This window comes from Typha latifolia, chromosome 1, assembly GCF_019914945.1.
Source record: "Typha latifolia isolate L0001 chromosome 1, TyphaL0001v2, whole genome shotgun sequence".
Lineage (NCBI taxonomy): Eukaryota > Viridiplantae > Streptophyta > Magnoliopsida > Poales > Typhaceae > Typha > Typha latifolia.
The window spans coordinates 6510517-6536367 of NC_133086.1; the positions used below are offsets into that span (position 1 = coordinate 6510517).

Sequence of the window (25851 nt, forward strand, 5' to 3'; positions counted from 1 at the left end):
AAATATAATTATTAACTTTCTTAATATTAAGTGCAGTTATTAGTTTTCTTATATAAATTTAATAAATATGCATAGCTAAACAAGTTTGAAAATTATTTCACAAACGGAGTCAAAGTGAGAGAAAGAAAGAGCAATGATTTGATATTAACCAATTAGTTATAAAAATATTTTTTATTTGTTAAAAAATTAAAGGGTATATAATATATTTTATATATATGACTAAATTAATTGATAAAAAAATTAAAATTTAATTATTTTCTTATTGCTTAACTTTATAATTATTTTTATAATAATAGGAGTAACAACTTCTACAAATTTATTATTATTATTATTATTTAACAAAAAAAATAGATAGCCAAGAGAGAGAAATAAAATATGATTAATTTACCCTTATAATTTAGAAAAGTTACTAATATTTTATTTGTATGAGAGAAAAATTAATAATTCTTATTGAATTATTTCTCAATTTAAGAGCGAGATAATGCAATTGGGTCAGTAGGGCAATCTCGTCAAAATGAGTGAAAGTAATCTGGACCGTTCAGCTATCATCCAACGGTAGAAGATCTAGATATTTATTTGACTCCATCGGCGTTCGACGCCATAAGATAAAAACCCTAGCTCTTCTAGGTTTGGCCTCTCATCGCTATCACGAGTGCGAGGTTTTGGTCCGGTTCCTTCGCTGAAGCCGGAGCTCCTCGCAAAAAGGCGAAGAAGCGCGAGATCTAAAGAGGAAATATGGTTCGTTTCGATCCCTCTACTGTCTCTGAAAGCATTTAGCTTTGAGATAGTTAGGCAAAGTTTTAGTTTGTTTAGTGTTTTGATCTCTTTGCCAAACGATGTACCTGTTGGTTCGTTTTGGGTTTGATTTTGTTACTCGATGTTCCTACTCTTCGTTCACTTCTTGGTGGCGCTTGCACATCGTTACTGTTGAGCTGCGATAAGGGAAGAAGGTGGGATTCGACCAGATCTGTTGTTTTGCGTAGGTTTTAGAAGTCAACTTCTGTTGTTTTTAAAGCTTGGTTGGTTGAGCCATGGGGACGCATTCTGATCTAGAGAAGATTTCTTGGAGTTTGGCTAGAGTGTCTGACATGAGTCTTTTCATGGCATTGTTATAAATTTAGTTATACGGTTGCTAAGCTTTGTTTCATAAATGAAACAATGTGAGGTACTCACCTTTTATCAAATAAAGAGTGTTGGATGCTTCACTAAATTAAGAGATATAATTCTTTTTTTGTTATAAACATGCCATATGTCGATCCAATGCAAATATATATTGTATTTGTGGATTCTGGTAGTGCACAAGTTTGATATTTTTTTTCCTGATTTGTTGCTTGACATGTTTAAGGTTTGTTTTAGGATGAACGTATTCCGGATCATATGTCTGTTTGGAGCTTTTAACCTTTGGTCCACGATGAGCTGATTCTGGGATCATATTTCTTTCTGGGGTTGATTTCCATGTAGTTGTAGCATGATGTCCTAGATGCACTATGGTCTTTACTGTTTTTATTGCTGATTAGATAAGAAAACTTGATAGTTTAAATATTGGTTTAGAAAGAAGATGAAAATACTTGAATAGGGATTTATACATAACTACATATGATGTTGCTGTTGTTGCTTTAGTGATATTAAGTGGAAGTATGGAAAGCTTGTGTGGATTGTGAGAGTTTCTAAGTGTTCACAAGTTTAATGCGTGCCTACTACTCTTCATGGCAGTATTGTGGTTTTCTTTGCTGATTCTAACTAGAGTTTATATTTTTCATAACGGAGCTTGTTTCTATTACCTGTTAATATGCTTATACAATCAGAACTAGTTCTTCAGAACATCATAATTCATAAAGCATGGAATGTTTTCTATTCCCTCTATTGTCAGTCTTACTTCCTTCCCTCTGCTTTGCTTGCTTTAGCTTTTTTCCTCAATATATCAGGCAGGAAACACATCTGCTACTTTTAATAAATAGCACTGAATTGGTCCAACCAATAGTTCATTTGCTTTTACTGTTCTAAGAAATGGACTAGTTTTAAAAGGTGTTTGGAGGCAGGACATCAACCATATTTTTTTCTTCTCCAAGTTTGTCATTTCAAATGGATAAATCATCATTATCTTCTTCTATTTTTAATTGCTAAGTAGTAGTAAATTCAAACATCATTCTTTGCCGTGAGCTAAACTTTAAACTACTTTTCTTTACTTCAGGCTAGGGGTTTGAAGAAACATCTGAAGAGGCTCAATGCCCCGAAGCACTGGATGCTTGATAAGCTTGGTGGTGCATTTGTAAGGATTTATTTCTGTCTAATTCTATAGTTACACAATTGCTTTTCCATTCTTTTGCTCTTACTGTGTGGTCCGTGTATCCTCTAGGCTCCTAAACCCTCTTCTGGTCCCCATAAAGCAAGAGAATGCTTGCCTTTGATCCTTATCCTCAGAAACAAGTTGAAATATGCTCTCACTTATCGTGAAGTTATTTCAATCTTGATGCAACGCCATGTAATGGTTGATGGAAAAGTCAGGACTGACAAGACCTATCCTGCTGGATTCATGGGTATGAATATTATTATCTGGCAAGCACTTTTTCTGGCACTTCTAACAAAACATTTCTGAAGTGATATCTGAAATATCTGGGAGCTTATGTTCGACAAACATATTATGTTCTAGCTACTTGAATTGGGAGATTTATGCTATGGATACTATTCTCTAATCTGCAGATGTTGTCTCAATTCCCAAGACCAACGAGAACTTCCGGCTTCTATATGACACCAAGGGGCGCTTCCGTCTCCACTCGATCAGGGATGAAGAGGCTAAGGTGTGTAAATGTTTAATCATTGTTCCCCAGTAAGGCAATCAATTTTATTGCTGTAGTTGTCAACATCTCTGTGGTTTCTGGTTCCCTTATGATCCCCTCCACTCAAGGTAAAGAATAAGAAAGAACAAAAAGAAAGCCACCATGGTCACCACCTAAATTACTGACCCCACTTGAGCAACCACTGTTGCCACCTAAAACTCATTTCCTATTGGTGTTATTAGACCTAGCAATGCTTGCTTCTTGAGGAAATGAATTTGGAGCTTATGAGCAATCACTTCGCACTTGCTGCATAAATTGATAGTAATTTGGTTGTGTTCACCCTTTCCTATTTTTTATCTTTCTATTAGTCACCAACTTGCACTTGTCTTGTTGCCATGATATGTCCACATCTGTGAATGTGGGACAGATAGATTTACCAGTGATGTTGCCTTTGATATCTTCAAAAATAATTTGTTTGTATGCAGTTCAAGCTCTGCAAGGTCCGATCTGTTCAATTTGGTCAAAAGGGCATTCCTTATCTCAATACCTATGATGGGCGTACAATTCGCTATCCTGATCCTCTCATTAAAGCCAATGACACCATCAAGATCGACTTAGAGACTAACAAGATTGTGGACTTCATCAAATTTGACGTCGGGAATGTTGTGATGGTGACTGGTGGAAGGAACACTGGACGTGTTGGTGTAATTAAGAACAGGGAGAAGCACAAGGGTAGCTTTGAGACCATCCACGTCCAAGACTCCACTGGTCATGAGTTCGCCACTCGCCTCGGCAATGTGTTCACCATAGGTAAAGGGACAAAACCATGGGTATCCCTTCCCAAGGGCAAGGGTATTAAGCTCAGCATCATTGAAGAGGCTCGGAAGCGTCTTGCTGCTGCTGGTGCAACTGCAACTGCTTAATCATGTGTTTCTAAAATTTGATATTTGAAACTTTGGCTGGAGGTGGACGAATTGCCTTACCAATTTTTGGTATTATTTTGTTGTCAAATTTTGCAGTTTTTCTGGTATGGTTGAAATGTGCAACTATTATAGATCTATCATTTTAATTTGTAGAAGATATTTCAATGCAAGCCCACCCTTTTAATTCAGTACTGTGAATTATGCTCTCCAAGTTTGGAATTCAAATGAGACTTCTAGCAGCAGTTCTCTAGTAATTACATATATTTGCACAGCCCGACTAATGTGGGGGCAATCTTGTAATCCTCCCTCAGTTATTTTGGTGGTTATTTATTCTGCAACGTTTCTATTTCCTTTGTGAGATCGTTTTTCTAAGGTTGGTTTGAATTATATTTTGCTGTTAGTTGTACAACCTAATTCAAGTGTTCCATCCTCAGCGTGTATTTCTGGTAACGTTATTCTCAGTGTTATTAAGGCAACTCCATAAATTTTGCGATAAAATGCTGGAATTTTTTTAAAATTTGTAAACGATCAGCACATCGTTTATAAAGATTTCAGTTCACACGTATATGCTAATTACTGTCAATTGTGGTCAATGTTACACGATAAAAATCTCTGCGCATATATGTATTGGCAAGCAATTGTGATAGGTGGCTTTACAATAGAATTGTGTAATTTATCTTATGAGCAGCAAAATAATTTATGCTATACTCCCTTATTGTCTGATGAGAGAGCTTCTTCTCCTGCTTCTGCTTCATCTTGGCTGGTCTTCGCTCTGTGATGTCCAGATTCTCGAGTATATTTTGGTTCATCGATAATCTGTTAGGTCAATGAAGATTTCATATTGATACAATTATACTCGAAAAGAGAGGAGAAAGATATCCGTTCTATTATAGTGGAAAGAGATGAAAAAGAAATTTTTATACTCCAGTTTACACCATTGCACATTACCCAGTGTATTCATATGCAAGGTATCTAAGATATTTAAGACCCAAACTCAAAAATGTGTTATCAACTTGCCCCAAAAGGCAGAGTAGAAAAATCATGTAAAATATTCCCCAAGTCCCGCTCACAAGGAATAAGGGAGACAGCATACTAACCACCATGTTCTTGTGATCAATTGTCACATTGTCTTGTTGCTCTTGAAGTGTGGTTCTCAATTCCTTGAATTCCTAAAGCCAAAATCAGAAGATAAATAGGAACATTGACTCAGTGACTGAAGAACCGAAGGTACAAGTTCAAGGCATGATGAACTTACAGATCTCAGCTGATTGACTTCACTGTTGAGTGCTTTCTTGAGCTCTAAAAGCTCCTGCATATTTCCCAATGTGAAAATTCAATTTAAGAGCTAACATTATAATAAATATGTAGTTGTCATTGATAATGATGATCTCCGTTGACAAGAAAAAAATGCTAGTGTTAACCACCAATTACGATAAATGGTATTAAGTTTAGAAACAATGCACCTCAAAATAGTACATATGGTTTTCAAATTAATGTTGCATAGACACAGATATGAGTATAAAATTAGTAATGTATATCTGATTATCAGATTCAACAATAGAAAACAAATTCTTAAAGTTTAAGAATTACATGGTGGAAAAGGGGTATGCATAGATATTGCATCAAATTGTTGTACTCTATATATGAATGACAAAATGAATTCTTTCGACAATTAGTGTGAAATTAAACTTGTCTGTTGAAAGTCTAGTACGGCAAGTATAAATTCTGTTTTGTCAACATTCTTATAGAAGTATACTATTAGATACAAATCCTCTTCTGTTTTCGTGAAACAGAACTGTTTGCTCTAAATATAAATCATTTGAGATGTGAAATTCAAGGTCTATATGGAGTCAGAGAATCTAATTCAAGCTCTGGATTCTTGAATCTACTTCAGATATCATTATTAAGGCACCTAGCTCAATAAGGCATTGGAGTCATACCTCAAATATCCAGGCTTTACATAGGAAAACAAAAATAATAAATAGATAGATATGTGTTAATGCTTACAGCAGACAAAAATGTCGACTTAGATGAGTACTGCAACTAGAAAGACTTTGATGGCCCGTGACAATTGGCAAAGTTCCAAATTGCACAAATCAACGATATGTAACAAGGAAATTGTTTAAGATACTTATGAGACACTTAATACAGACCATGTCGTCCAATGAGAAGAAGTGACTCGTTACAGATAGGAACTAGCACAGGAAGGGGAAGAAGAAAAAGAGAACTTGGATAGACATGGCGATAAATATGTGTTATGACATTTTTGTTGATGAAAAACAGTACCATTATAGAGAAAATGATGCACTTATACAAACAAGATGTGCAATATTTGTGGAGAAAAGAAGCTACAATACTACGTGTGCAACCATTTCTAATTAAAGAACTCTCTTAAACAGTTCCTATTGTAGAAATAAAAATTAAAAAAACAAAATCTTATAATAAAAACACAAAGCAAAAAGCACTCACATCCTTGTAGGTTTTAAATTGTGTGTCCAAATTCAACCTCCAGTTTTGCAATTCCTGCATCACAACTCTCCCATTAGATATAAAATTACTCCTCCTAACCTAACTCTAATCACACCCTCACAGTGAAAGACACAAATAATGACAACCCAAGAGAAAGAAAAGAACACCGACCAATTTCAGGCCTTGAAGCCTCGCCAACAATTCCGACTGCGATTTATCCAATCCCTGGCCAAAAATTATCACAAATCAACTCTTCCAATATCTAACTCTAATCATCTAAAAAGCACTCAAGTTTAATCCCTCTCACCTCAATCCGTTGTCCCATCGGTCCAAAATACACCTTCTTCTGAAACCAAACCACAAGCGATACCAGAACCATCACAACTAATTAGCAATGGAAGGAGCTAGATCCGAGATCTGGATTCCGGAACTACCAAAATAACTAGTCTTGAAAGCTCACCGGAGGTAGAGATGGAGAAGCCCCCACGGGAGAAAGCGACGGCTTCGTGTCCGCCATTGGAGTCTCGTCCTTCTAGGGTTAGGGCACCGAGCGGGGGATCCTCCACGAATTAATAGACGGCGATTTCACTTCAAGCATCGGAGGTGGGAGATTGGAGAAGAGGGAGGAGACCAACCAGAGCGCGACTTGGAATTTATAGGTGGTTTCAAACACAAGCAAGGAGGTTTGTTATCATGTTTGTATAATAACCAGTAATTATTAAAAATTATTATTATTATTATTATTATTATTATTAAAAAAAGAGTTGCTAAGTCAGCTAAGATTTAATTAGTCATCCGGGGATTCAAAACTTTCAAACAAATCACAAGGAGAAATAATTCTCCTCATAATAAAACACAAAAACATGTTGCCTATTAAAACGAGCAGCTGAATCAGGCTACCCAGGTTATAAACTCTATTAGACACGTACAAAGAAAAGAAAATAAAATTGTGTAATAACAACTTGCGATGACATATGATATTAGGAACAGATCGAGAGTCATCATTTGTTGAGAAGGAAAAGAAAATTTTAATATTTCTTAATCAAGACTTATGTATATTACAATTGACCCTACTGCGTGGGAAATAATGTATACATAACACATCAATTACAATCCCAAGTATTTTAGGAGGGATAAAGTGTATATGGTTGTAGTGATCTTTTATTGAAATGTATCAACAAGAAGAGAAGTCAATATGTGAAGTTATCAAGGAAAAGAAGCAATAACTAAGCATAGATGCCTTCGAGTTTTAGTTGAATCTTACAACATTGTTAGCTAGTGTTAAACATGAAAGGACTTCTACTTGAAGAAGCCGTTTTCAGTTTCCTCAGTCGATGCATTCTTAATTTACCTATACCCTAAGTCGTTTATAGAATGTATCCTAATTTTGACCTAATTCGTGTTCCGATGATTGATTCAACCTTCGATAAGAAAAAAAAAAAAGATAGACCTTAGTTATATTTCATCTCTAGGAATGATTATTGGCATGCCGTTCAACTCTACGTATTCTCCTATCTGTAGAGTATATGAAAAATATAGAAATGGCTATAACAGAGTTTCTGCAATTCATATTTATAGCTCTAGGAGGAATCTAATATATGTGGTGCTAACGACTTAATAACTATCTTTGTAGCTCCAGAATGTTTCAATTTATATTCTTTTATCTATATATATCAAGAGTGGTGTGCGGTCTAAAGAAGGTAATATGAAATATTTACTCATGGATGGGGCAAGCTCTTCTAATACAGTTTATGGTTGGAGATCAAACTTCAAAAAATAGTAATATAAAAATTAGGTTCAAACTTTCCTCAACCCCTTTTCATCAATAACTCATGAAGTATAGAAATGTTATCGCCACTTTTGCAAGTTCGTTATTACCGATAATGCAAGTTCGTTATTACCGATAATTCACACAAAGGATCAGACTGATGACATATACAATGCTCGAGTTATTGATGTAGATGCTACATAGTTGGTTCACGTAGTCTTGATTCTCTTGAATTATTCTAAGGCAAGGAAAGAGATATCTTGCTATTAGAGATTGGAATTATAGTGTCGTTCTTCAGTAAATATCAATTTCTAAGAGAAATTAAGAGGACAAAATGAGATAGAAAAAAAAAAGGTAAAGAACATAAAATCCTGTGCGCATCCGGGGAATCGAACCCCGGTCAGTACCGTGGGAGGGTACTATGATACCACTACACCAGATGCGCTATTTGTAATTAAATTTTGTATTAAAATTTCAACTATTTTCTACAACTATCTCTACGTCCTTGGAATTATAGAATGCGTTGAATTTATATGGAGAACCTGCACTGTGTTCCTAATACGTCAGTTTAACGCTGGATGCTCTCCATGTATCCATTTCTAGATACGCTTGAACCGATCTTCTCTGGGATTGCAACTACTTGGGAGTGATGGACTGCAATAATTTAGAAATGGTTTCACTTTTTCTTTTATATATATATATATCTCATATACAATTTAGAAAGGGTTTCACCATAGATATTGATGTTAAGATAACACTAGACAAAATTCATGCAGGTAGCATGTAGAAATTTATTGCGTGAAATGAATCAACATGTATGGAAAATTTATTAGGAGAATGAATCAACACATATAGTTACAATTAGGGCCAGAGAGTTCAGTGCAGAACACATTATCGTCACAAGTTGCGTGTCCGAGTTTACTTGATCCGTGTACTACAAAATGCAAGTTATCAGCTGGGGCACATCTATGGCAGTTCAAAATTCTTATCCTCAAACCTGAAGGAAGCAAAAATGATCAGCAATCAGGGATCGACTCAAATTCAAAAAAAAAAAAAAAAAAAAAAAGGTCCACTAAAATTACTTAAAGTACTACCTCATGTTTTTTATTCAACCATAGATAAATAAGTTTCAAAAGATTGAGTATACACTAAAGGGAGGTATTACTACTATTAGTTATGCTTTGTCGTACTACCAAATATATATATATATACAAGATCAGGTCTAGGCCAAGTAGAAGAAAAGAAGAGAAGACGTGTAGCGTTGGTTACTACCCAATTTTCATTCAACTTGAGTTGGTTTTAGACAATCTAGTAATATATGGTGCTAAACATCTCAGAGTAATTGGTCAAAATGCAAACTGCACTACAATCATATATGGGCCAACTATAGAACATGAACGAACTTACGGTTAATCCATTAGGAGATTCATCATGAGAGGAACTGCACAAAATGTATGTATGTATATACAAAAACGTGCATACTATCTATTTAGGGTAGGCTATGGTACTCAAGAGACACAAGAGATTGTCATGCACAACTAGGTTTATGACTTTCACAAGGTAATTTGATAGAGATGAAAATTGAGTTGCTAGGGTTGGGCGATATTTCATCAAATGTTTTGGAGTGCATCCCATGTGAAGAAACATATTTTAAGACTTCATTAACCTATCAATTTAAAAAAGGACTTCATCAGACAGGAAGACTTTTTTTATCAATGAAGAAATAGGAATCTTTACCTGGTGGAACCTTGTCTGGAAACTGATGAAATGGAAAACAAGAGCTCTCCTAGCCTTTTTGTTGGCATAATTATTTGATCTTTCAGCAAGCATCACCCTGTTCAATACATTAATCAAACAGCTATTAACAAAACTGTAAAATCATAACCAGATTGCAATTAATTTCTTCTGGTACGGCAGCATTTACCTCTTTTGAAAGTGTAAATCCCAAATACTGCATGTCAAATAACCTAAAATGACAATCTCATACATATCTACATCTACTATGTAAAACTCTGCCTCGACCACCATCATTAACATTCTGATTGTAATAATAGGAGTCAATGGGAAACCCTACAAAGATCAAATGGAAATGTTACTGTAGCACCACAAATGGCAATCGTCTTTGCAAGCAAAGGAGACTTTAACTTAATGATATATATAAATTTGAAAAATGTTTCACAAGAGAGAAAGTAACATACCATGACCTGCAATGCCAGTTGTACTCAACTCTGTTGGTTCTTAGACTTGGCAATTCTTCACATATAGGAACCTATTATTGATCAAACATAATCCTGTATGTCAGGACTTTTTGAGAATGCTTCTCATACTCTATGACAACGCAATGAGAAACCTGAAATCCCAATCCTGTTTGCAGATAATAGTCAAGACCCAAAAAAGAAACCTTCCATTATGTTTTCAGCATGATCTCCAAATCATTGCATATATTCTCTTGCAGGAAAGCATCAAAGGCTTAAAAAGAACACCTGCAACCAATCTCTTTGTACACATTTCATAGGAAGTACGCCTATGAAGCCCATTCTTTTTGGTGAAAGATCCACTATAGAAGTGAAAGAACTTAACCCAGATTTCACCTCTTTCTGAATAGCTGACCAGCATATCAAAGGGGATAATCAAAGAAATGCATACTGCTTCTAACTTTCTATTCACAGAACTGATGTTTCCTGAATCTTAAAAAACTTAATGAGTGATGGATCCCACTGAGAGGCGTACAAGGCGTAATAATCCTTTGATATTGTGAAAGTTGAAATCGAGAACTTCTCTAACGGAAGCAATGACACCAATTCCATCCTTTCCAAGGCTAACGCCAGCAGCAGCAATAGCAATCTGTGATTTTCTAGTTGCTTCGAATGCACAATTGATATCATTTGTCTGTCATCGATAAATTTAAAAATCACTTAAAATTGAAGCCTCATAAATGAAATTCACAAATAATAATGCAAGTATATACATACTATATATATATGATAAGATATGATATGATAGATACGAACAAAAGTGATAATGGGGCGGCAGCAAAGTATGATCAACCCTTAGGCCAGACCAAAATGAATTTGTGAAGTTGTGCTTGGTTTTGACATCATTCCTATAGGCTGATACAGAGTAGAACACCTGAGAGAATGGATGATCTTATTTATCTCTATCTGACTCCTAAGTCATCCTGCCCTCAAGAGAGTCAGATTCAGGTCTTGAAATGTTAACGGTTACGGACACTTTTTATGACACCCTTAAGAACCAACACATGCCCAAACTTATGATTGTGGAACAAAAACAGATCCAGCTATATATTCACGCTAAGCCTTTTCTACAGGTGCTTTCTAGTGCTGGTTAAAAAATTCCCACTTAAGCATAAAATTTCAATTTCATGCAATCACATAAGCAGTCTCACCCTAGTTCACAAGGTGATACAGTTCCAGACCATTCTGACATGCAACTGCACTTGTGAAACAGATTATAATAATAGGATATTAGGTGTTCAACCATCTACTAGATAGGAAAATTCTCAGGTCTAAAAAAAGATTAAAGAAAACACCAAGCAAGAGCATCTAAGAGGCATGTTTATACTCTGTCAATTTATCAAACCTTTAAGGCTTCAAAACTTTACTGCATAGTATGATAAAATTTTGGAAAAAAAAATAGAACAGTGTCATGCAACTTCTCATAGCAATTGAACAATACAAAAAGGCCAAAACAAAGGTGCTGGATACATGGAAACATCAAATGGCATCTTCCAGTCAACTACTACCAAATATACAGCTCCAAAATTGAACTTCATAATCCCAGGAACATCATAAGATAAAGCTGGATGGAACCAAAGAAGGCTATGTTCTAGTCAGTTATTTTCTATTGTCAGAGTGGATTATTACAAGTACCATTACATCAGTGAACATTAAATAAAGGGGGAACAAAAAGAACCACCTATAGTTTGGTATATGCTTCTCAGATCAACATAAAAAACTTTAACAAACTTACATAAGTAAGCAACCGCATCATATGGGGATGGTTGCGCGAAGATACAACATGGTTGACAGCAACCTGCGGAGAACTCACACCCCTGACTGAAGCAATCTTACCTAATGTACCCTGGTTATTTAGATTATCGACATCCGAAGCAGAAGATGACGGTGACTCACCTACAAAGGAAATAATCAAAGGTCAACATTCCAACCTTAAATTTCAAGAGATATAATCTGTGGGAAAAGAAGTGCCATGCATTGTAGAGAGGAAAACAGAAGAAGAATTCAAATTTGCAATGTTGAGTCATTCTTTTTTAAACTAAAATTACTTCAAAATAAACTATAACAAGCTTCTTCTAAGCGGTGGTCATGGTGCTTTTGTTAGAAACTCAGAATTGAGTTTTGATGGTGGTCATGGATTCATGGTGCTTCTGTTAGAAACTCAGAATTGATTATTCATGGAAAAACATGTATATCCCGACTTTCCCTTTTCTGACATGTGCACGCTTGAAGATAACTACAAACTTCAGAGGAATCATATTTTAACTCCACAACAACAATAATTAAACTTCAGTTACATAATATCACCTGCATGCTTGTACTTGTACTTTAACATGAATAACATATAACTATTTGACAAATTTCACAACCACTAGGCTACTACTTTCAGGTCACATAAAGCTTTTAAGTTGTAACAACTCCCAGAAACTGGTCTCCCAAAATTTTGGCATACAAAAATAGCACAAAATATATTCACAGATGTTTCCTGCATAATCCACCTTGACAGACATATCACATTTATCTTGCAGACAAATGGTCTACTTCAAGTAGACAGGCAGCCTCCTATCATCTTCACATGTCAGATCACTGGTATTAAATTGAGACAAAGTTGTGTTCTAAACAAGCTTACAAACTGCAGTAGTTAATGTTCCACTATCATAAACTGAGAGTACAGCCTATAAGGTATAGCATCTATGGTCCATGATATTCAATCACCTGGTGGAACCATCTGAAGAGCTGTCTGCAATTCATGTCGATCTTTGCTAGCACCAGGATATCGGTAATACGCAGCTTTCAAGTAGGCTACTTCAACACATTTATATGCCAAAGCAGCAGCAGCCATCTCCTTGCATCGCTCATATTCATGGGCACAGAATCTGTCATAGACAACAAAGATCAGATGACTACCCAAATATGATATCTAAGCATCAGCCATAAACATATAGTGCGTAGAAGTTTCAAAATAATGAAAACATTTCCTTCTATAGTAAGAAAAAGAGTATATATTATATCCTTTGACAGGAATATCGAGATATGGTTGGAAAACATTGGTTCTCCATATGCTATACTTCAGCTGATATCACATTTCTAGTGTATAAACCAATAACAGGCATTCTTCATCTTCTCAATTTCATAGGAACAACCACAACTAGCATATACAATTTATATCGAGTCAAATTTGGTCAAATCTGAATCCAATGGGAAACACTTTAAATGAAGTAAAAAGGTTTCAGGTTCGGTTATAGTAGTATTTGGAATCCAAAACCATATCTGAAACCCCTTTTTAACTTAAATTGAATGGGTTTCAAGTGAGTTCAAGTCACCTCGAACCCACATCCAAACTGTTGGGAGTCTTTTTCTTCCTCCTTTCATTCCCTGCTTACAATCTTATCTTACCCTGAACCGTTGACATCAAAACTCTCCCTCCCTCTCTCAGTCCCTCCGTCTCTCCCTCTTTGGTTATCTAACATCATGAAACTACAAGGTTTTTCATGCCAGTGAATCTTCTGCACATGTTGAGCAGCACATAAATCCTTACTTGCTTCGACACAAATTAAGCTCTTTCTCTAATAGCACCTCTTTTTTCTTCATTAAAGTATAGCTACCCTCTAGCTTCATTGGTGCACAACCAGTTTGTCATGCTCATGTTACTATTCTTCTTTGTTTCTCCATACACGCAACCAACCATGATATACTTCATGTTTATTCACATGCTTGGACAACTTGCGCTATAGGTATTGTAACCATCAAAACCAATGAAGCTTCTAATAACTTGTCATAGCTGACAATTAACTGTTATTGCATAGCATTCAGTGTATTGAAAGGCAGTCGGGGTGGTCTCACCTCAAACAAAGAATGCGACCCCCAAAGGCGGGCAAGCCGCCTTGACGGTTTTGGTGAACCGCCTTGGCACCTGGTCTACCACCTCTGCGGTCTTGGTAAATTTCTATTTTTTCTTTTTTGTAATCAACAGAAAAGGGGTTTTTTTTTTGTGTGCATGTATGTATGTCAGTAAATTGCTATTCTGCTGAGAGCCTGAGAGAGATTACTATTTGTTCCCTATAAGTATGTGATTAGTATTTGTGATATTGTTTGCTAATTATTATTTGTAATTGTGAATACTGTTTATGAATTAGTAACTACTCTGCTAGAGGAATTATTGTTAATATTTTATATGGTATTATATCATATATAATTATTTTTAATTTTTGTATTTACAAAATACTATACCATCTTGGTATTTGCCTTGGTGCCCACAGACTAGGTGCCATGCAGTGGAGTTGCCGCTTGCAAACCGCAGCCACCTTTCAAAATATTGATAGCATCCAGGAGGCACTTGGGCTTCATCTACTTAAAGGAATTATGAAGATGAGCGGCTTATCCAAATCACATTCACAATATTCTATTAAATGAACACTTCTTTTATTTCCTAGCAGGTGATTACATATATTAAGCAAGACTAGTTAATGCTATATAGATGCTATATAGACATACAACTTTCTATCAAGAATGGTGCTGCCATATCAATGGAATTGTCACTCACAAATAAAGTTAAGTTTCCTTCATTGATGTCCACATAGATCTAGAATTCTGTCCAATTAAGTTCTCTCTTTTGCCATACCACCTATAATGACAGCTTGTATAAAGTAGAACAAATTATTCACAGGTCTGTAACTCTGCCCATCACCTTGGTGCAGGAAAGGAGAAAACGTGATATCTTTGTAATCAATAAATTTTGGTCAAACCAGCAAAGGACCTTCTACAATACCAATCACTTTCGGATTCGTTTGCTTTTTCTTTTAATTTTTTTTTTGGTTGTGAGGGGTCTGAGTCCACAGCTGAGGAAGAGTCATCATATGACAATTGAAGTAGGGTTTGCCTCTTTCAAAGGGAAGCCATAGAAGGAGGATGCTTCATATCCCTTACCGAAGCCCTTCCTTTAGCCGAGGAAGGTCTTCTTTTTCTAGAGATGACCGGGCCCTTTAAGTGGACTATGATGGCAACAGGAAATTTTTAAAACAATGCCTGATGAACAGAAGTTATGGATGTAATGTGTATAAGCATATCCATAAAAGCTTCTATAAAATAGTAGGATAATAACAGTTTCAGTCAAGAACTTTGAATTTCTTGCTATATTCACTTTGGATTGTCCTCTCAGGCACCTATTGTAAATTAGATAAGTGATACTATTTGCAAATCAAGAGCATATATTATTGTTTCAAATGTCTTATGGGATTTATTTGAAACAAGTAGAGACAAGAAATTCATGTTTAATGTTACTTATCCATGACCAGCTAACATCTCCAAGGACAGCAAATGGTAAAAATCCAGAGGACTAGCATCTCTATGGAAAAACGGCTGGTACTTGATTAATTTTGCCTATTTAAGTTACTTTACAACCAAAAGAACATTAAAAATAGTACCAGTAAAGCAATCTTCACAAACACTATATCTTTCGGATGAAAGAAAAAAAGAAGCATATTAAGGTCCTTTAGTAACATTACCAAGGAATATATTATCATTCTTTGCACCTTGCATTACTAAAGTTGCTACATTGACTTCTAATATATTTACCAACCAACATAAATAGTGACATATAAGATTATTTTAGCTTACTCGCATAGTTTAGCTGTCTCAGAATACATTTGCATGGACTGAGTTGCATCCCCTTGCTTCGAACTATCAAAACCAAGAGGTTCCCATAGAGAGGCAACATGTAGAAACTTCAAAGCTGCCTCAAAATATAAGCCCGTACTTTCAAGTTCCCTTCCTTCAGTCTGCAAAATGTCATATTCTCAAATGCTAGCAAAGCAAGCACCAGATGATAGTACCTTAAAAAGAATTAAATCTTGAATGGCAATGTTACCTTTAAACGATTAGCTGTATGCTTTAAATCCCGAGCTTCTTTCAAGACAGTGTATGCAGCAGAATGGCCATCCTTCCTAACTGGACTTGAAGTGTCCAGAACATTAAGAGTTGCTTGCTTCAAACTGTTATATTGAACTCCATTTGGGATATCAGGCTTCTTTAATTGTTTGGCCTCTGTTGGTACATCAAAATTTACTGCATTACTGGGCATATCCAACCTGTCTCTCTTGTCCGGTGGAAAGACAATCTGAGTGACCTGATTTTGTGTTTCTTTGACTACTGCATGTTGTGATTTCTCTGTTCCAGGTACCAAGTCTGACCTATTATCTTGGTCTGAAAGAAAATGTGATGATTTTTCAACTTGAAGACCCAGTACCATTTTTTTATTTTCATGTATATTGGACTTCCCATATTCAGCATCTACAACTGGAGCTCTTAAATCAAAATCCTTATGCTGATTAGGATGCATGGAAGAACCATGTGCTTCAACACTTTTTTGCATCCCATAATTCAGGTGGTCCTCTCTCCTACTAAAACCAGAATACTTCAGAGTGAGGTCTCCCTTAGCCAATAAATCATCATCTTTAACACTACCTTGATTACTATCGGATCTATAGCTTCTATTTTTCTCCTTGGATCGTGAAGAAGAGCTCTTACCAGATTTCCGATGACTCAAAACATCAATTGGATGGTTATAATTCTTATCAAGATCTTGAGTGTGACTTTTATCTGGTGTTTCACGAACATACCTGTACTGTTGATCTAGTAGATTCCTACCTCCATTAATCATTACCGTTTCTTCAGCCTCAGTGGCTGATAGATCATCATGAGAACCTTTTCTCAAATGCGTATCTTCTGTAGCTTTCCCACCAGATATTTGATTTTCTTCCTCATCAGGGATATCTCGTGTCCCTCTCAAAGAACCTAGAGTCCCCGACTCCCCCTCTCTATAAGTTTCTAAACTTCGTTGTTGTGCAATACAGGCTGTCTCCTTCCTTCTTTTTTCCCTGTGGTTCCTTCCTTCATTAGCTTCACCATTTAAACCTCTATTGGTGCTCCCCAAGGCAGACAAGCCAACAATTACAGCTTCATCTTTTCCAACTGAGTTGTTTTTATTATAGACCTTCTCGCTTTTAGAAATCTGCAGCGGTAATGAAGAAACTGAATCTACTGGAGAGCCCCTTGACTCCTGAAAGTTGGATTTATTTTTGCGGGAGCCTGAAACTTTTGAAGAACTTGAAGTATCGCCCAATGCCGATGCAGAGGATGGATTCCCTTGGCACTGCCCCAACAGACGCTCTTTTCCAACAAAGACACTGTCATGCTCATCCACCCCATCAATTACATTACCTTTACTAGAAGGCAAAGTTAGTACACGACCTTTGTCCACCTTCCCATCCAACTTGGACACTTTCCCATCAGACTTGAATGCCCTTGACTCCTCTTCCTTTATGCTCTTGCTTTCACTTAAAGTTTCTTTAACAAAAATTTGCCTGTCCAATACCTGTTGACTGCCAAACTGAGCATCATGGTCAAGTTGACTCTCCTGCCACTCTTTTACTCTCCTCTTCTTAGAAGAAAAGTCTAGCTTATCAAATCTTTCCACATCTGAAGAGCTAAAAAGATCCTTGTTCTCCCCACTAAAGAAAACTTGGCCTTCATCTTTTATCCTCTTAGATGATGCAGATAGATCGCCTTTTGGAACACACCTATCCTTGCTGGAAGAAACATCCCTGAACTTCTGTGAAGTTTTGGGCATACTCTTGGTCGACAAAACATTGCCCAAGTGACCTTCCTTTCCGGCTGCAAGAAAGTCAGAGTGCAAAATTTGGGAAGGATTGAGTGTATCTTCTTTCTTGATTTTCTTAGATGTGAGACAATCAACTGGCTCGGCCACTCTCTTACTCTTTGATTTTGAATGCTTGTTGCTTTTTCCCATCAGATCTTCTATAGAAATGTAAAAATAAAATAAAATAAACATAAGAATCAGATAACTTATAAATTGGATAGAACAATTATTAATGGCAAGGATATAAAAATATACAACAATTTTATTTTATTTTCTAAGAAGAAATAGGATGAAAAAAAAAACATGAATTTTGCAGAAGGGCACCTCCCGGGTTCTTGTGTTTATCCTTGTGTCTAGACTTTTGCTTTTCTACAGTGAAATCCATTGATTTTCTTTCATTTCCTAGGGCAGCTTTGTTGAGTGAGTTTGTTGCAAAAACATGCTGGTTGACATCATCTGAATTTCTACTTTTCATAGAGTCCTGCTGACTCTTCTTCAGAGAATTTGGAACTTGTATTGGATTCAAATGATTGGGTAACACGGTTGGATCTTTGGGCCCACTTTTCCTCTTCCCAGATACAGTTGTGCACTGGAAATTATGTTCAAGTCTTCGATCATGAAGACCATCTGAAACCATGCCAATCTCAGGTGCTGGGGCCATATATAATGCATTTAAAGCTTTTGTCGTTTCCTCCTCACTGATGCTGCAACTATTCATTCCAGGCCTACAAAGGAGTTCCATAAATCAATTAAAAATGAAAAATGAAAAACTGCGGGCATACACCTTTCATAAACAGCAAGAAGTGTAAATCATCACTCATCACACCCTCCACCCAACAACAACATAAACAAGATCCAGAACTCAAAGAAGATAAGCAAATGTAAATGAGATTGAAGCAGAAAAATAAGGAATGCGTCGTAGAGGAGGAGAAAAAAGGGTAGGCCAGATTTAACAGAACTCATAAGTGCAAGAGAAACTTACAGCCAGTTAAGTAAACTGCACTGCCATTTCTTTGGAAGATGATCAGGATTGGTCCCATAGGGTAAGAGACGCCATTTTTGACATATATCACAGCAAACCCAATGTTCCTCTATTACAACAGGCGCTGGTAGTGTAGCAGTTGCTTCTGTAGTAACAGCGCTGCACGTCATTGGAATATATCTTGGTTCATTAACCATTGCTTCAGTAGTTGAAAGCTTATCAATCTTTCTACTGCCTGGCCTTTCTTTTGATGTTTCATTAAGTGGAGCAAACCTTTCTTTTGATGTTTCATTAAGTGGAGCAGGTTCCTTCTCATGTTCAGGCTTCACGGACTTTATTATATCTTTATTCCTTAAATCTAGTAAACTGCTTATGCCCTCCACTCTGTCCCCCTTAAAATCTCCAAAAGATTCTTTAGAACTATAGCTTCCTGAGACCTTATGGGCTTTATCTTTGGACTTCTTCTCAGATTTATCTTTGGACTTCTTCTCAGACTGCTTGACTCTTGCATGAGAGCTTTTCTTCTTTTCTTTCACTGCTCCAGAAGATTGAACACCCAAGTTGACCATTGAGGACTCCACTAGCGGTGCAGCATCAATCTGGCTCCCTTGTTTGAGTTGTTTCCCTTTGTCCTCAAAGAGCTGGTCCTTTTCTTGAACTACTTCTTGTTCACCTGAATTATGTTTGCGAGAAGAATTGCTTTTCACATGATCTTGAATGCCAACAGTTTTAACTTTACTCACCTTAAATCCATTAGAATCAGTTTTATCTATACAATAATTTTTCTCAGCTTTTCCTGTTTTCTCTCTTTGCAGGTAACGAGGAGAGTCTCTGCAAAAATCTGTACTTTGTTCTTGGAATGCATTCTCTCCCTTAAATGCTCTTAAGTTCAATTTCCCATTCAAATGTGCATCTTCGACTCCTGAATTATCAATCACATCACTTCTCATGCACTCCTTTGATTTATCTATTACCAATCCAGGGGTGCTTACCTTGCCTTTTGTTAGGTCATTCTTCATCTCCTTTGAGCAGTCCAACATCCTATTAGCAACCTTTGATGATTCCTCAACCAACTGTCCTACTTTTCCCTCAGACATTCCCGAACAAGACAAGATTGGTATATTTAAGGCATCAGAAACAATCTCTTGTCCTGCAGTGGTTTCGATATCAATATCACTGTTCAAAATTAAGCTAATGTCATCTATGCAATTCAGATTCTTTAAATCTGCAGACTTCCATTTCTTTCCCTTGGGCTTAAGTTTGTTTGGCGTAGAGCCTTTGACAGCTCCCGTAGGGAGAGTCAAATCACTAAATTCTTCGCATGGTTCTGGAATATTCTTGTACCGTATGTTTGTTTTACATTTTTCGAAGAAAGGCATGTGTTTTTCTGTCACTTGCAGCATAGTGCCTTGAAGGGGGGAGAGAAAATAACCACCAGGAACTGAAGAAGATGTCATGATCTGTTTAATCATATGCAGAATATGAAGTACATTAGCTCACTAAAAATGAGGCACTGCCAATTCTCTAGTGAAATAAAACTTACCTGGAGGATGGTGCCCGGAGATTCATCAGGCATGTTTCCGGATTCAGGTGAAAGCCCTCCACTCCCATCCGAGCTGTCCTCCAGGGAAGAAGACGGAGAAATATCAAGACCTAGACCACTGTAAATAGCAGCATTATCTCTTGCCAAAATGTTATCATTCCCCACTTTGATGCGAACTTTTAGCATCTTCTGCTCACTACTGTTAAATCTATTTAAGGAATCACGCAGGGGAATGGACTCCCTGTCACTAAGTGTACTGACACCCGTCTCCTTCTTGACTGAATTATCTGAAGAAGTATTGTTTCTGGAAATAGATGAAGCAGTCACAATAGAAGGGTTGTGACATGCACCCTGTCAGGATATATCATAACAATATCAATGTTAAAACTTAACAGTGGATCAAAATAAAGATCTTTCCATATAAGCACAAGATTGAAGGACCACAAAAAGGGAAATCAAAACAATGTACCTCCACCAGAGGGGTGTAAGGAGATTTTAAGGTGGGGTTTGGCACCTTAACTGGACTTCTAGGTTGAGATAATGTGAGGGGAGAGCGCTGGTAAGTAGGCAAAAACGAACCATAACCCCCAAATTTTGACCCTGTTGAAGAACCAGTATATCACAATATAAGTCCCGCCATCTATTGCCCTATTATTGTACAAAAGAGATACAGTATCTGCAGATCTACTTTTTCCTCTTACCCAAGTTCTCTGCAGACACTCCACCTTCAAAGTCTTTCTGGAAATGTCCCAGTACATCTTGAAGTTTTTCATCCTGAAAGAATATGCAAGCTACTCCTGTAAGGAACAAACTCCCATGGGAAACAAAGAATGAAGTAACGAGGATCAACCACATTCCCTCTGAGAATACATATGTGCATTCACAAACCACTCCACTATTTTCCAGACTCCTATACTATCTTTCCCATTTCTGCAATCAAAATGCTTAAGTACCTAACTTGCCACTGCTCATCAACATGAAGAAGCAAAACAACAGTTGCCATCAGGACTTGAGGAGGTCAATCCTAACTAACTTTAGTAGCCTGATCAAAACTAAGCTTATAGAGTGATGAAGGAAATGGTAATATCAGAATGAGGAAAGTAAAAGGTATATCTTAGTAGCAATAGTCGGAACTAAGCTTGCAAAGTGCTGAAGGAAAAGGTAATCTGAGAAGAATTGGATGAGAAAGGCATCTCAGAGGCAATTAATCCATCAAAATCCATATGAAAATAGCATATGGGGATTTGGAAATACTAAAAGCTTCCCCCCCTATGCATGTCCTTATTGAATGGAAAGTTCTCAAATTCGATCAATTTCTAGAACTGTAACCAACAAAGAACAGACAAGACCACAGCACATGAAAGGCATCAAATTATGTGCGGTAACTCCGTAACAAAGAAGGGAAAAGAAAAATCTAATTTTCATCCAAAAATTAGGTCAAAAAAATATAAATTTAAGAACCACGACCAGACCAATCGAGAAGGCCTTACGATGTAAGAGAGGGCGATATCCGGGTCGATGCAGGAGTCATCCTCCTGATCGGAGAACGCCTCGCCTTCCTCGAGTTCGTTCTCCTCCATCCCCCCTCCCCCTCCAAATCCTAGCCCTATCCCCTCCCTCCCATCCTCCCTCCTCCCAACCCACAGCATCCAATCCCCCCCTTCCCCCCAACCCCCAAACTCAGCTCCCAAATCCAAGCAAAGACCAAATATTTCTCTCGATTTCCTTCTCCCCGGCCCGGAATCCAAACCCTAGAACTCCGCCACCGATCGATCAACCACTCGCGGCGAACCCCGATAATCCGGCGGGATCGGCGCCGACGCCGGCCGCGATTCACCGATCGATCGATACGTTATCGATTCTGAAAACGAAACCCTAAAGCGCGCGATCGCGATCGCCAAGTCGAAGCAGCAATCCCGAGATTTTCCCCAGCCCTGATCTTTCTCTCTCTTCCGGGTTTCCTCGCGGCGTCGTTCTTCCTAGAGACACAAGAGGAGAAAAACAAAATAACTTAAAACGCTTTCTTTCTCTCTTCCCCAATTATTTCATTTACTGGATATTTTATTTCTTTTATTTGCATTACCACACTCTCACAGAGTAGTAAATCTCAAATTAATTGTTAACCTTTTCATCTAAATTTAACAAAGAGAGTTTAAATTACTAAAATACTCCTGTGATATAAATAATTTTATTGTTCAAGTAAATATAAATTTTTAAAAGTCGAAGTGATCGCAATTAATGAGGGAATAAAAAATTAAATCATTTCATAGATTTATTATGTATTTCACAGTTATTAAATATAAATATTTATTTCTTTGTAAGTTTTATAGTTTTATTATAGAATTCATAGTTTTGAATACTTATATTTTTTATTTTATAATTTTATTATGAAATTTGCAGTTATTGTACTCTTATGTTATTACAAATTTTGCAGTTTTATTATCCAACTTGAATTATTAAATATTTGTATATTTTGTTTGCAATTTTATTAGAGACAAGGTGACATAATAGTAAAAAATTAATTAAATTGTACTAAGTGCACATCATGCTTCTCTCTTAATCACCCAATGAGGGCAGTTTGGAAAATACGAGAGGTTGAAATAATATTTCAGTTTGATAAAAGGAGAAAACAAATTCTTATTTTTAAATATTTATTATGGTAGGAATATTTTTTTTAATATTCTTATTTTTATTTGGATAAAAAAGGTTAACCATTTTATGCTAATTTAAATCACATAGAAGCAAAAAATTTAGGTAAAACCATGCGAAATTAATTTTTTTTAGCATATCACTGCCAACCTTTTAGCCTGATCATAATAAAAATTCCTTCTCTTTTGGAATATTTAATAAATTGGCCACTTATTCTTGATATAACAGTGCGTAGGTTTAAAATATTTAGCAAAACTTAGTCGAAATCAGGGCTATATTTATAGAGTAATAAGTCACACAATAATAGATTAAAAAAATATTTGTTTGACAAATTTAATGGATAATTTAATTGTATGAGTAGAAATAAATTTTTTATTTGTACGAGAGAAAGCTGATGAATGGATTAGTCAACGACTCATAAAATATCCTCATATCTTATGCTATATATATATATATATATATATATATATATATATATAACCCTCTATATTGAGTATTTTTTATAAGTGAATTATTGATTATTTACTCTCTCTTTATTTTTTTTGTGAAGAATTTATGGTTAAAGACTCCACGGTAGACTCAATTGGTAATAAAATGTAAGAAACCGTGACTATTTTCCAACTCTAAATGCATTTTATCCGTTTGTGCTTTGGTCAAAGGGGACAATGCATCTCTATATTTTCTATTTTGTATACTTAACCATTCTTCGAATATTCTATTGCTAGCTTTTCCATTCAAAGACAATAATAAAGACAATTTTGTCGTCAATACCATCAAAACTTTGTACTGTTTCGCCTTCATCCTTATCTTTTACTCATTTAGGTTGTTTGTAATCTCAAAACATTTTTTAAAAGGAAGGAGTTATTGAATAGAATAGTATAAAACTTATCAATCTTCCCACATTGGAAATTTATTATCACATCCTAACTATCAAAAGAATGGAATGGATTACTAAATTATTTATCAAAATTCCAAGATTTCTCGACTTTCAGGTCAGCACTAGAACATCTTTCTTCCCTACATTCAAGCTCCGGAATGCAAATAATTAGAATTTTTAAGTATTTTTTATTATTTATCTTTGTAATTATTTTCTTAATAATAGGAGTGTCAACTTCTATAAATTTATATCGTTTTTATCTTTTATAAAAGAAATAGATAGCTGAGAGAGAGAAATAAAGTACTACTAATTTACTCTTACAATTTAAAAAAGTGACTAGTACTTTTAGTTCATATGATCGATCGGTACTTATAATTAATTTTGATTTAGTATCATTTAATCTTAATCATTCAATTATGAGAGAGAAATTAATAGTTTTTATTAAATTATTGTCTTGGAAAAAACTGATCATGATAAGTTAAAAACATGAAAATATATAACATTCCAAATATTAATCCAAACATTTATAGGGATTCAAACATATGATCTCTGCCGGGCTGATAGGACTTATGATTAGCTACAAGAGGGACCAGATCTCCATATGGACTCTTTAATGGGCAATAATGGCAGATGTGTCCTAGTTGTAATCCCCTGCACATAGTAATGGAAGTCCCTACCTGTGGTTACTGCAAATTTGAACTTTTTGATGCCCTTTTCTTTGGATGCATGGGCCTCATTGCTTTAGAGCCTGGCATGTTTCATTTTAGATCATGAGAATCTTGTAAATGAGATGAGCATTCTTTTGTTTTCAGAATGGCAGTGAGGGAACCAAGGGCAGAATCATGCTCTATTTATCTTATCTCAACAAAAGTGCTAGCAGTTAACAACAGTGAGGCAGAATCAAGCTGAAGAGCTCATTCATATGTTGTTCAACTATACAAGGTTTGTTGTTCCAGAAATAAGACTTGTTTCTTGTCATCATGGGAGATCTGTGACCAGTTTATGCTATCAAGAGTGAGCCTGATGAAACTTTAAGATGCTGAATCCAATATCAAGTTTTCATTGAATTTTTTTTTTCCTAATAAAACTTTTAGCCAAGAACTCTCCTGAAGTGGTGTAGAAGTTTTCAGTAATTCTTACTCCTACTAATTAGAATGCAGTAATTATAATAAATCAGACAGCAAGTTTGAATCATTTTTCTCTTAATTTTAAACAAAAACTTGCTGCTACTTACAGTGTAATTTAGCTTGTACACTTTCAGATCAAAATTAGGCAGTGTTTAGTGCCAACTTCTTACAGTAGCAATCTGAACAGAGTGGAAGTTTGATAGGAAAATAAACCATGACCACATTCAAATAATTAAATTAAACAAATGCACTATTGCTTCATCTTCCACCCCAATGTCAACATATCAATGCAGGCTATCACTCTCAGTTGTAAAAAAAAATGATTTGTTTGCAATTAAATAATGCTTCTTTATTTTATTTTGTCATGAGATGACATGAGATCATGAGACTGACTGACTCAATAAGAGTGTACTTATCGATAATAAGTGAGGGAAAAAAGCAGCGAAAATTTAATAGTGAGATTACTTTTGGTAAATATTATGATTTATTAATATTTAATAAAAATTAAAAGTGTTAAAAAAAATTCAGTAATTATTATAATTAATGATGATATGCGGTATATAAAAAGTCGGAAATTGCGAATTTTATAGAATTTAATATTTTATTTCTCTAATTTTTTTATCAAAAGAATATATATGAGAAAAACATATTCCAGGAATATTATTTTATCCCTTCCGGGCTCCGGCTCACATAGACACAAACTTTTATTTATTTTTTATTATCGCATCAGACGGTAAATTTAAAAAAAAATTTGTCCGTTATAACCCCCACAGAGTGGTGTAGCTTTATGGTGGGCCCCGCCAATCTTCCATGCGTCCGATATA

At 35.8% G+C, this 25851-nt stretch overlaps 3 protein-coding genes and 1 non-coding gene across 7 annotated transcripts; 1 reads left to right on the forward strand and 3 right to left on the reverse strand.

Annotated features, from left to right (window-relative positions):
- Positions 1-578: 578 nt before the first annotated feature.
- On the forward strand, positions 579-3888 carry LOC140783939 (small ribosomal subunit protein eS4z). The gene is made up of 5 exons (XM_073131090.1): positions 579-738; positions 2192-2269; positions 2357-2537; positions 2701-2798; positions 3263-3888. The coding sequence occupies exons 1-5, from the start codon at positions 736-738 to the stop codon at positions 3698-3700; spliced, it is 798 nt and encodes a 265-aa protein (XP_072987191.1). The 5' UTR covers positions 579-735; the 3' UTR covers positions 3701-3888.
- Positions 3889-4295: 407 nt separating this feature from the next.
- On the reverse strand, positions 4296-6846 carry LOC140794455 (uncharacterized). 4 transcript variants are annotated; one of them, XM_073146508.1, is made up of 7 exons: positions 6630-6846; positions 6477-6515; positions 6341-6394; positions 6170-6223; positions 4956-5009; positions 4798-4869; positions 4296-4516 (listed from the first exon to the last, which is right to left on the reverse strand). In XM_073146508.1, exons 1-7 carry the CDS (start codon positions 6684-6686, stop codon positions 4403-4405), a joined length of 444 nt encoding a protein of 147 aa, XP_073002609.1. In that variant the 5' UTR covers positions 6687-6846; the 3' UTR covers positions 4296-4402. The 4 variants fall into 4 exon arrangements, with proteins under 4 accessions (XP_073002609.1, XP_073002617.1, XP_073002602.1 ...); XM_073146516.1 differs by having other exon boundaries at positions 6477-6512; positions 6630-6828; XM_073146501.1 differs by lacking the exon at positions 4296-4516 and having other exon boundaries at positions 4566-4869; positions 6477-6512; positions 6630-6828.
- Positions 6847-8311: 1465 nt separating this feature from the next.
- On the reverse strand, positions 8312-8382 carry TRNAG-CCC (transfer RNA glycine (anticodon CCC)). Its single transcript has one exon. It is a non-coding gene; the product is annotated as a tRNA-Gly (tRNA).
- Positions 8383-8695: 313 nt separating this feature from the next.
- On the reverse strand, positions 8696-22398 carry LOC140786465 (cysteine-tryptophan domain-containing zinc finger protein 7-like). Its single transcript, XM_073134924.1, has 14 exons — positions 21865-22398; positions 21076-21148; positions 20844-20974; positions 20375-20725; positions 18832-20291; positions 18174-18574; positions 16059-18007; positions 15809-15969; positions 12908-13068; positions 11928-12088; positions 10136-10826; positions 9862-10007; positions 9675-9771; positions 8696-8934 (listed from the first exon to the last, which is right to left on the reverse strand). Exons 1-11 carry the CDS (start codon positions 22021-22023, stop codon positions 10635-10637), a joined length of 5199 nt encoding a protein of 1732 aa, XP_072991025.1. The 5' UTR covers positions 22024-22398; the 3' UTR covers positions 8696-8934; positions 9675-9771; positions 9862-10007; positions 10136-10634.
- Between the last annotated feature and the right edge of the window lie 3453 nt (positions 22399-25851).